General features: G+C 44.7%; 1 protein-coding gene across 1 annotated transcript in view; it reads left to right on the top strand.

Annotated features, from left to right (window-relative positions):
* The first annotated feature begins 11,071 nt into the window (after positions 1-11,071).
* VWA3B (von Willebrand factor A domain containing 3B) overlaps positions 11,072-11,789 on the top strand; it is an 81,300-nt gene continuing 80,582 nt past the window's right edge. The window contains exon 1 of the mRNA XM_015411192.1: positions 11,072-11,111. Coding sequence (XP_015266678.1) covers positions 11,072-11,111 — 40 coding nt within the window. The remainder of the gene's footprint in view (positions 11,112-11,789) is intronic.

Here is an 11,789-nt window from a genome sequence, read left to right as displayed (position 1 = left end):
AAGCGAGCGGGGGAGGGGCCCCTCCCATACGCATGAACTAAACAATGAAATACTAAGGGGGGAGCGGAAGAAAAAGCGGTGAAATCTGTTTTGAGAGACTTACCAGAGCGTGAATAAGCGTATGGGTGTATTCAGAGACTTTAGCAAGTTTTTATAAAAGTAAACAATCCATAAAGATGACGGGGAACAGGGCAGAGAAAGACAAACCAGCAAAAGTGAAACAAGCCGGGATTGCGAGCCCTCGACCGGAAGAGACCACTGAGCTTTCCAAAATGTTGGCAGAGTCCTTGCACCCTCTGCTGGACCAGATGACTAATATCGAACAACAGCTGACGAATCTAAACCAGAATCTGGCAACTCAGCAGCTCCAACTGACTGAGACTTTAAAAATAACGGAGCAAATGGCTGAGAAGGTGAAGGAAATGGACGCCAATGCCAAAAAGGTCAAGAAAAAGGTGCAAAAGCTGGTAAAGAAACAAGCCTCGGAAGAATTACAACTTTTACAGCTGCAAATGGAGAAAGCAAATTTGGTCCTACGGTTCCAAGGGGTCCCAGAATCAAAAGGTAAGAATCTAAAGCAACTTCTGAGTGAAGCATTAGCCCCAGTTACAGATTTGAAAGCAGAGTATCTTCCAAGCGAAATGGATGTGGTCTATAGGTCCTATTCCGTGTACATCAAAAAGAATAATCTGCCTGGGGAAATAGTGGCTAGATTCTCAAAGCGACATGTGAGGGATTCTATCCTGAAAGCAACAACAGGAACACCCTTGAAAATCAGAGACAACACCATCAGGATTCTAAAAGAATATTAAATATAAATATTTAATCCTTTTCCTTCAAACAAACAGCATTGTCTACAGATGGTTAATTCCAGAAGGTGTCATTTTCAAACTACATGATAAAAAAAGAAAAGATTGACTGTTTCCAAAGCACGTGAGTTCCTGAGAGTGCAGCTGGAAGAGCCAGCCGAGGTCGAGAAGTAAGAAGATGACAGCAAATCCAGTGGCGAATTGGACTCGGTGTCTTCCAACGAGGACTCTCTTTCAGATAAGGGGGCGGCTGCCCCCAAGCGTACATATAAATTGAGGATTAGAAAAGATAAGACAAAATGAAGGCTGAAGGACTCTGAATTGTGCCTTTAAACTTTAGTTTTATGGTGGGATGCTCTGGGGGCTCTCTTAAATGGTTAAAACATTGGATAAAAAGATAAAAAACAGCATAGCTGACTATGTTCATAGTGATGCTAGCAATTTAAGATTAACATTTATAAGCTGTTGTTATGATCTCCTATACTTGGGGTTTTAGTTAGTTGTGGTTTTCTTTCCTTTCTCCCTAGATGTAGCTACCCCTTCCCAATTTTTCGTTGTAGTTCGTAATGTATTAAAAAAATCCCCTTCGGAAGGCCAAAAAAGAAAAAGAAAAAAAAGAGGGCTCTTATGAGAATGAAGTGGAGGAGAGGAGAATGATCTAAGCTGCTTTGGGCCCGCATTGGGGAGATATATAAATGAATGTCACAAGCTGTGGAAGCAGATAAGAACATAAGAGAAGCCATGTTGGATCAGGCCAGTGGCCCATCTAGTCCACCACTCTCTGTGTCACACAATGGCCAAAACCCAGGTGCCATCAGGAGGTCCACCAGCAGGGCCAGAACTCCAGAAGCCCTCCCACTGTTGCCCCCCAAGCACCAAGTTCAGTAAGTATCAGTGGCCATTTTGTTTGGCTTCTGAGCAGCACGTAGCACACTCTGTTTCCCCTAGACTTGCAAATAGCTATATGCACATCACGAGATTTGTGGCTTCATATATGCCCGAGACCAGAATTAATGGCAAAATTTAAAAACATTACGTTAGGACTGTTTTACTGTTATATTCATAAGTTTTCATATATTACTTTTGGTAATGCAAACATCCACATCTCTGTATCAAGAATCCTTGAGCTTGCTGAATCTGTAGGCATTTTTGGAAATTTGATCATGGGTGACATAGCAAAATGACTGCCATGGGGTTTGGGTCCAAGCACAAAATGGTGAGAGATTCCACAAAAGGTTCTTAGTCAAGCATCCAATGGTGGAGGCAGTTTGGTGTAGTGATTTAGGAGTGCGGACTCTAATCTGGGAGAACTGAGTTTGATTCCCCGCTCCTCCACATGCAGCTGCTGGTGTGACCTTGTGTTAAATGCTGGGTTCAAGATGCATTGCAGTGACACAGCTCTACTTTATTAAGTGATTTCAGGAACAAGACTAAAACCCCAGGGCAACAACCCTGTTTAAGTAGCATGCAAAAACCACACCCAAACACCCCCCACTCCCAACGATAGGCTATTTACATAATATTACTTCCTCATTGGTGGGCTATTGTTCTGGATCTCCAAGCTCAGCCAGTTTCTGGTAGACAGTCCTGGAATGTTCCAGCCCTAATACATAACACCTTGGGTCAGTCGTAACTTCTTTCAGATCTGTTCCCTCAAGGGCAGTTCTTGAGAGAGCTCTTTCAGCCCCACCTACCTCACAGGGTGTCTGTTCTGGGGAGGGGAAAGGAAAGGGATTGTAAGCCGCTCTGAGACTCCTTTGGGTAGTGAAGGGTGGGGTATAGAGTTGCCAACTCACCTGGTTTGGCAGGGGTCCCCCACTTTTTTGAGGGGGCTCTACCTGCAGCCGGCCAGCTGGCCAACGGGGAAGCCCCGCCCCCAAGCCCCAACAACAACAGCCACCCCTCTTTAAAGGGACTCCCTTTAAGTGCAGGGAGCTGGCGTTTCCTGCACGCCTGATCTCCAAGCGGAGATCGGGCGTGCGAAGCCTTCCAGCTCACTGCACTTAAAGGGGCCCCTTTAAGTCCAGGGAGCTGGCGTTTTCCCATGCGCCCAATCGGGTGGGCAGGGGGGGGGACATCCCCAATGTGACATCATCACATCGGGATGCCCCGCCCCCTCTGGGAATGCCCCCCAAAGTCCCCCGCTGGGTGCTAAAATGGACTTGGCAACCATAGCGGGGTATAAATCCAATGTCTTCTCTTCTTCCTACTGAAATTTAAACTGCTTCATATTCCAGTGAAACAGAGGGAAGCCAGGATTGAATCATTGCTTTGATCTACTTGTGCGAAGAAGCAAGTGGGTGCCAAGAAATACATTGGAGACATCATGGCGTCCACAAACCCCACACTGGCAATCAGTGATCTATATAAGCTCTACTGCTTCAACTTTCTTTCTTTTTTTGCCCCCCTGTTGACACCCACTGCCAACATACAAGTGCTTTCAGTGGTTTCAGTGGTTGCAGTTCTTATACACATCTTGGGAGTAAACCTCATTGAGTGCAATACTCTTGTGTGTGTGTAACGTGCCATCAAGCTGCAATGGCTTTATGGCGACCTTAGCAAGGGGCTTTCAAAACAAGTGAGAAGCAGAGATGGTTTGCCATTGCCTTCCTCTGCAGTGTCTTCCTTAGCAGTCTCTGCTTAGCTTCTGAGATCTGATGAGATCAAGCAGCACAGTACTTTTGAGTAAATGTATCTCAGAATGCTGCTGCTGTCACAAGGGATTCTTTCTCTCCCTGAATTTCTTGCATGATCCAGGGGGTTGGATTAGATGACCCTTGGGTTCCCTTCCAGCTCTGTGTTTCTGTGTTTTTTGTGTAATCCTTAGCAGAGCTGTTTGAACTAAAATATTAAAAATAATATTGAAACTAGGGCAAAAGAACTCAACATAGAATTAATGTTTAGATTTACTGTTTTATACAGCACTTTGGAGCAGTCAGAGCTCTTCACACACATTAATTGTAGTGCACTGACACAACGGTGCTACCACAGAAATACGGTAAATAAATAACATTATATTCTAATCCTTTATACAGGCCAGGACAGTAGTTCAATGTGATTTAGGGTTGCTAGACCCCCCCCCCAGTCTGGACAGGTTTCCCCCGATTTCTGGGGCTCCAGCCCACCACTGACCAGCTGGTTGGTGAGGGAAGCCCCACCCCCGAACAAACACATCACCCTGTGATGTCCCTGTCATGATGACATCACCCAAAAAGTGATGTCATCGTGTTGGGGATGTCAGGGAGTGATAATGCTCTAGTCTTTGGGCAAACTCTATGGTTTTGAAGGTGCCAGAAGATCTTGGAGGAGAGGCAGGATCTCCTGTTAACAGCCAGGTAGGACCTGGCAACCCTCGTATGATCATACCCACACTGCAGTTGAGGCTGGGAGGACGTTCTACAATAACAGAAAGGTGGTATGTAAATTACCAAACAAATACTTATCCCGGCATTTCCTACCAGCTCACCCACATTTGTTTCAGATGGGAGACATGGCTAGGGAAGGCCATAACCTCAGGCTGGCTTTCCCTAATGGGCCAGTTGTTGGGTTGGGTAGAAATTTATTTACTTATCTTGTTTTATTCATTTATATCCTACCTTTCTCCCCAACGGGGACCCAAAGCGGCTTACATCATTCCCCTCTCCTGTATTTTATCCTCACAACAACCCTGTAAGATAGGTTAAGCAGCAAGAGCGTGACTGGCCCAAGGTCACCCAGCGAGCTTCCATGGCACAAGTGGGAATTCGAACCTGAGACTTTCAGATACTAGCCTGACACTTTTAACCACTACAGCACACAGTTTTAGGAAGTAATCCAGTTCTGGTCACATTCTCTTTTGGAGTTGTAATGTATTCAGAAGCTGCCCTGAGTACATTAGGATGTGTGTGGAACATCCCATTGGGAAGCAATGTAAAGCTTCGTCTTGGACAGCGGATTCTAGTCCAAGACTACATGACCAATCACATTCAAGCAAGCTGCAAGCGGGAACGTTTGTGATTGGCCCTTATGCAATCAACCTGATAGGTCGTTATCTGTAAAGTAGGAGTGGCTACATTAGCCGGGAATGTTTAAATACCGAGCAGTTTCTATGGACAAACTGTTCGGGCTATCAGATGTTGTACCGTGTTGGTGAAGTGATCGTAGAGCTGAATAAACCTGAGTTTTCGCTGAAATCACTCTCCGACTCATTGTTAAGCGCCGGACTTAACAGGAGTAACGTGTGATGTCCTTTGGATTTGTGTCGCCAACATATTTGAATGCACAGAGAACCTGACCTTAGGGCACAGGGTTAGACTGGGCAAATCTTAGATCTGTTCCAGCCCCACGACTGATTATAGAAGACAACATGTTTATAACGGATAGTTGTCTTTTAGCAAATTAAAATAGCCTCTGTGTGTGAAAATGAACCCTAATCATTCCTCCACCCCCCAGGAGAAATGCCAAAAGCTATATGCAGGCAACCTCCCAAGTTCCACAATGTTTTGGCTGGACTCTTGCCAGTTTGTCGCCTCGAATCCTTAAGCTCCTAAGCTTCCTGAGAAGTCTGTGCATTTATAAGACAGGATATGGTTCCCAGCACAGGTGGCTGTATGTGTTACAACGGCAGACCTCGTGGCAAGCAAAAGGCCTGAGTGACATGCTGATGTGTTTACCCAGATGAAAGAAAAAGGCAGGGTTCATTACCTCTTTCCGAACTTTTCAAGAGAATGTTCAAAAATGTTGGATAGAAAGAGAAACCTTTACATTTTTATTTATCTAACCAGTCGGGCCTTCTAGCAATTTGTGTGGAGTTTTTCTTATAGCATTTCTGATTGTTTGATGTTTTTTTTTAAATAAACATTACGTCCTTCCTCATTTACTATAAAATTGCCTGAGCAGTTCATGAAAAGATATTGTACAGCTGGTGTGGAATTTACATTCTGAAGGGGGGGAAGTCTCCAGTTAAGCCTCTGAACAGCTGTCAAAATAACATGCCATTTACATCCACCACCCAGCACTTCTGCATTTGATGGATGTCTAAAAACACCCATCCATCCGTCTATTTATCCATCCATGGGTAAATTTAGTTTGCCATGACGAAGTTTTTCAGTGTCTTCATATAATGCTGGAATTGTCTTTTGGTACTTTCTAGTAGATTCTCACCTCTTTGCATAAACACTCAAGCCAGTTTGATGTAGTGGTTAAGAATGCAGACTCTAATCTGGGAGAACCAGGTTTGATTCCCCACTCCTCCACTTGCAGCTGCTGGTGTGATCTTGGGTCAGTCATAAGTTCTTTCAGAGCTGTTCCCTCAAGGGCAGTTCTTGAGAGAGCTCTCTCAGCCCCACCTACCTCACAGGATGTCTGTTGTGGGGAGGGGAAAGGAAAGGGACTGTAAACCACTCTTACATCTGGTAGTGAAGGGCAGGGTATAAATCCAATCTCCTCCCTCCTCCTCCTCGGAACCTTAGCACCCTTTCATATGGAAAACATCCTATCCTAATTCACTCACTCTATTGCTGTCGTAGGTCCTATTATTTCTTTTCGACAAATGGAGAATCAGGGCTGAGAGAGAGGATTGGCCAAAGCCATTTAGCTGGAAGAAGACTAGAACTGTATGATGTAGGCTCATCACAGTGACAACAAAAAATGCCTTTAGTCGTTTAAAATGTTCGAAGTGCTTCATGGACATTCTTATATGCCTGTGACCTTTGCATAGGGATTCTGAAATATGAAGTCAATGCATCCAGGCAGGAATTGAGCTGGAATCCCAGTCCCTCACTCTGTTCAATGGTCAGAGAGAAGCTTTTATTTCCCAGGAGACAACATGTGCAAATTATTGGTTGCTATTGTAGACAGCCAAAGTGTGCGTGTTTGCACAAGACTCGTACGTATGCAAACAAAACATTTTGAAGAGCTGATTAGTTGTGGTGTCAGCAGCCTTCTCATTCTATTTCCCTTGTTTAAAGTTGCCCAAGTAACTATTGTGGTACGTGGAGCAGGATTAAAGGATTAATTTCATCATACTAATCTAAACATCATCAAGTGACAGAAGTGCAATGACTGTGGGCCTTGGTGAGTCAGCAGACATCGGATGCTTAAAGAGAGGCAGCTCTGAGTGTCTTTCAGAGATGAACCACTTTCGATTCATGCTGTGCTGCAATGAACACACAAAAACTTCAATGAACAGTGAATTGCACACACTCCTCTTTGTAGCATGGGTCACCATAATGGACACAGTTCTCCAAGGGAGAAGGACCACCTTCTGATGCTTGGAGCCCGATCTAGATCAGGACCATCACATGAGGAGAGGGGGAAGTTTAAGTCTTTCTCCCTGCACTGTTTCCAGCAGGAAATGTTTGTGGGAGCTGTGATTTGCCCCATGGGAGAACCTTGTATGCACTGACCTGGGTACCTTTAAGCTTCTCCAGCAGGGCAAATGGTGGCTGGCTACGAGGGCCATTTCAGATCAGCTAAACAGTGCAAGGAGGAAGACTTATCTCTCTTCCTCTCATGCCATGGTCCCAATCTGGGTCAGGCCTCTGCACACCTTGAAATTATGTTTGTTTTTTAAATTGGGAGCTACTGGCTCTCAATCACTCACTTTATTACAACAGTCAGCGACCAGCAGTAAAGTTTGATTAGGATATGCAAAAGCCAGCAACCAGCAATACAGTTGGGTTGAATTTTTTTTTAAAGATAAAAAGAGATAAAATTAAGTCTTAAAAACATACAAAATCATGCCAAATAACTACTAAGTCATGCTGCCAAAAGGAGTTTTTGATGCTTGTAAACCTTAGCACAGAATTTAGCCACCTGTCGAGTAGTCTGGTGGTTTCTATCTGACAGGAGATAATCAAGCTTGATTTTATTTGATCTTCCAGGAAATCTTTCCAGCAGTGGGCTAATACTTTCCGATCGGATCTTTGTATAGTTAGAACTGCAGTTTAACTGCAGAGTAATGTAGAACTCTAGTGGAGTGAAAAGTTCATAAGAGCCATGTAGACATGACCTGTTTGGAACTGTGTTCTGCAGTGTCTCTCTCGCACTGAGAATGTCATTTCAGGAAACTATTCTCTTCTGAACTATGGACCTAGAATTGCAGGTTCCCTGTTTGGAATCTCTGCTTTTCTACCTGAAATACACAACGCTACCTATTTCTTTGGTGGTTAAACCCTAAGAGGCTTGGTTTGAGAGCCTCTAACCACAGATGTGGGTTGTTTGCAGACACACCCCTTGATTCCAGCAGCGGTGCCTGCCAAAACATCTTCATGTTACAACATTAGAGGTGTACTCCAGGAACGTTCCTCAACAATCGAGCTCCACACACTAAAAAAATCTCCAATGCAATGTTTGTATGATCACACTGTGCAGGTGTTGGTCTTTACTGTTCTTACTAGACACTCCCTGAAACTTAAATATGTTTTGTTCTTGTTGGTGTCAGGGCAGATCAGTGAAGACAATGACCAAAGTAGCTGTTTAAGTTTAGGATGGAAATATATATGGAACGCTGTGAATGTTTTTTTAGCTTTGGTTTTTAATATAATGCTACCGATGAAACTGCAAGGCTCTTTAACCCTTTCCTGTTGCATTATAGTTCTGCTGAAAATCACTCCTCCAGTTACTTTTACTACTACACCGAGGCTACATTTTGAAGTGAAATATCAGTGCAGGAGGAGCATGACTTCATAACCGTTCCTCACACTGTATTTCCATTGATCATCAAGCAGCTTTCCCCCCCCCTTTCAGCAGGGAAAAGATATGGATATTCTCCCCCAGGCTTTACAATTCCAACATATCTGTTCAGCTTAACAGCCCCAAAGTATAGACGAGCAATTATGCTCACAAGATTAAATGCACTGCAGTTTCTGAAGGCTGCATGTTGGGCACACCTTTCTCAAATAGATATTGTATGCTTGTATGCTATCGAATCTGTAAGTCATGTTTTATCTGAACGTCCCTCGTATAACAAGGTGAGACAGAAATTGATTAAACCTTTGACATTACAGTGGACAGAATCTTCAGATGGTTTTCTAGTTCCTAAACTATTCGCAAACTCGAGAGTAGAAAATGTACTCATTTTAGCTAAATTTTTAGTTCAGGCCAGAGGTCATTTCGGAGGGGATCGCAGGGGATCGCAGGGCACATGATGAAGCCCCGCCCCCTGCTTCCAGCCGCCCCGCTTCTGGCCCTCATTCAGCCAGGAGGAGGGAGGAGAAGAGGGAGGGTAAGTTGCTTCCTCCCTGCCTCTCCCCACCCCTGCCTGCCTGGGGCCAGGGAGGGCCTTCGTGGGGCTTCCTTGCACTCCCGCCGGCCTTGCAGGTCCACCGCCGGGCCCCTCATGGGGCTCGGCAGTGGAGCTGCAAGGCCGGCAGCGGCCGGGACTGTTGGGGGCGGGGTGGGTGGCCTTATGACACACTTCCGGTGATGTCAGGGGGTGTGGCATATGCTAATGAGTTATGCTAATGAGTTCTGCTAGCTCTTTTTCTACGAAACGACCCCTGGTTCAGGCTATTAGACTGACCCATAGCCTCTTTCAGGCTATTAGACTGACCCATAGCCTCTTTCAGGCTATTAGACTGACCCATAGCCTCTTTCAGGCTATTAGACTGACCCATAGCCTCTTTCAGGCTATTAGACTGACCCATAGCCTCTTTCAGGCTATTAGACTGACCCATAGCCTCTTTCAGGCTATTAGACTGACCCATAGCCTCTTTTATCTCTCTCCTCATTTCCTCCTTAATCCATGTCAGAAAACTAGGCCTGTGAGTTTTTCCCTGACAGGTCAAAGGTCTGAGCTGCAACCTTTCCTTTCCCCTGTTGAAATCCTGTGATGGAGGTGGAGACTAGTGAAGAAGGCAGGTCTAGCTCTGAGACCTTGCTTTTGGGAGGCTGAGAAGCATATATATATACACACACACATACATTACATTACATTACATTACATTACATTACATTACATTTATATACCGCTCTAACCTTTTTTGGGGCAGGTCTCTGAGCGGTTTACATATATCTTCCAAATTCCCTAACTAGGGCCACATTGTCGATGGGTGGTGTCTGCCTACCAGCACCCAGGGCTTGTTGTTCTTCTGGCTTCCTCTAGCGGCTTCAGGTATCGGCGTCCTTCTGGTGCCCTTTTTTCTGGAGACGGTCTTTTCTGGGTAGCTTCCTCCGGCAGGCCTCGTTCTGGCGCATAGCTCTGTGTTGGCTGCAGCTCCGGCTACTGTCCTTGGAGGCTCCCTCTCTGGCCTGAATTCTTCCTTTCTTCCTCATATTCCCAGTCATGTCTGATAAAACCTACTTAAGACCTATAGGTCAGAAGAGTGGTGAAAGAAGGGAAGAAAGAAAGTTTCTGTAGGATTATTCAAATCTTTTATTTTGCAGGAGTGAAAGCAGAGTGTTAGGCAGTTTCCAGGGGTGAAACAGTGCAAGAGGGAAGAAGGAGCAAGAAACCCCCCTCTCCCCTACATTGGTCTACCACTTCATAATGTAGCCTTAGTGTGGGGGGGCATGGGGGCATTCTGTTTAAAAAAGAAAAATGCCAGGAGAAAGGCATTTTTTTAAAAAAAATCCCTTTTGTTTATTTGAGCATTGCCTGCTCTTGCACAAATAAAGGATGGAGAGTCATGGTACATCTTAGGCCTCCTAGGCTCAAACACATGATGTTCTGGCTCAGAGTATCCCCCTTTTATTTTGTGTGCTTTGGCAGCACCCTTCCCTGATGCTGCCTCCTAACTCTGGTATTCAGAGACTTACTGCATCTGAGTATGGCGTTTAGTCACCATGCTTTGCTACAAGGGATGGACCTATTCCCCACGAATCTGACAAATCCCTCTTTAAAAAGCCACACTTTCTTTTGTCTGGCCTGAATCTGCTGCCTATCAGTTTAGGACATAGACGTGTATAATTGTTTAAACACAATGAAGTTTTTACTGTATGTTTATTATTGCTTATTAAAGGTTTCTGTTCACTACTTGTGTTAATTTTTCTACTCGTTCCTTTCTTATTTAAGTATTTGTGGTACTTAAAGGGAAGCATGACTCGTGAGTATTCTCATTGACATTAAAAGAGATGGCTGGGGAGGGGGAGAGCAAGATCACAATGCACTTATAGATCAACATATCTGCTTAATAACATGGTTGGACCTGTTTTTTGTTTTTCTAGGGCCTAAAATATTGGGACTGGCTCTGAATACAGCTTTGGATGGTATAAACATAATAAAATAATATTCTATTCTTCATATTTTAAGAGGAACATAAAAAGAAATCAGTGTGGCTAGAATGACTGGCAATGTTGGTAAGCGGATTGCCTGGAATGAACGTGAGTATTTTATAGTGATGGTGATTTATTAAATAATACGCAACTGAACAATCTTACGTTTTGATGCTGTTTATTTTCCTTCTGGAGTGAGCCAGTTTGGTATAATGGTTAGTGTGTTGATCTAGGACCCAGGTTCGAATCCCTGTGCTGTCATCAAAGCTTGCCAGGTGACCTTAAGTCAGTCACTCTCTCTCAGCCTAAGCTACCTCATAAAGGTACATAAATGTAAATGTAAATAAATACAGGCATAACTTCTCCCAAGTACACAAATAGCTATCCTCACTATTTGGGAAGCCCCCCCCCCCAGCATGTAATATTTGGGCCAAACTACTTGTGCTGCAAGAGATCAGGTAGGGCTGCCAACCTCCAGGTGGTGGCTGGAGATCTCCTGGGATTACAACTGATTTCCAGGCAACAGATATCAAGTTCACCTGGAGAAACTGGCTGCTTTGGAAGGTGGACTCTGTGGCATTACACCCATTGAAGTCCCAGCATGGTGTAGCAGACTCTAATCTGGAGCAGCCGACTCTAATCTGGAGAACCGGGTTTGGTTCCCCACTCCTTCATATGCAGCCAGCTGGGTGACCTTGGGTCAGTCACAGCTCTCTCAGCCCCACCTACCTCACAGGGTGTCTTTTGTGAGGAGAGGAAGGGAAGGCGATTGTATGCTGCTCTGAG

This window comes from Gekko japonicus, unplaced genomic scaffold (genome assembly GCF_001447785.1).
Source record: "Gekko japonicus isolate JY-2015 unplaced genomic scaffold, Gekko_japonicus_V1.1 scaffold1123, whole genome shotgun sequence".
Lineage (NCBI taxonomy): Eukaryota > Metazoa > Chordata > Lepidosauria > Squamata > Gekkonidae > Gekko > Gekko japonicus.
The sequence above is the reverse complement of the archived record's forward strand: the minus strand, read 5'-3'. Positions and strand labels throughout refer to the sequence as shown.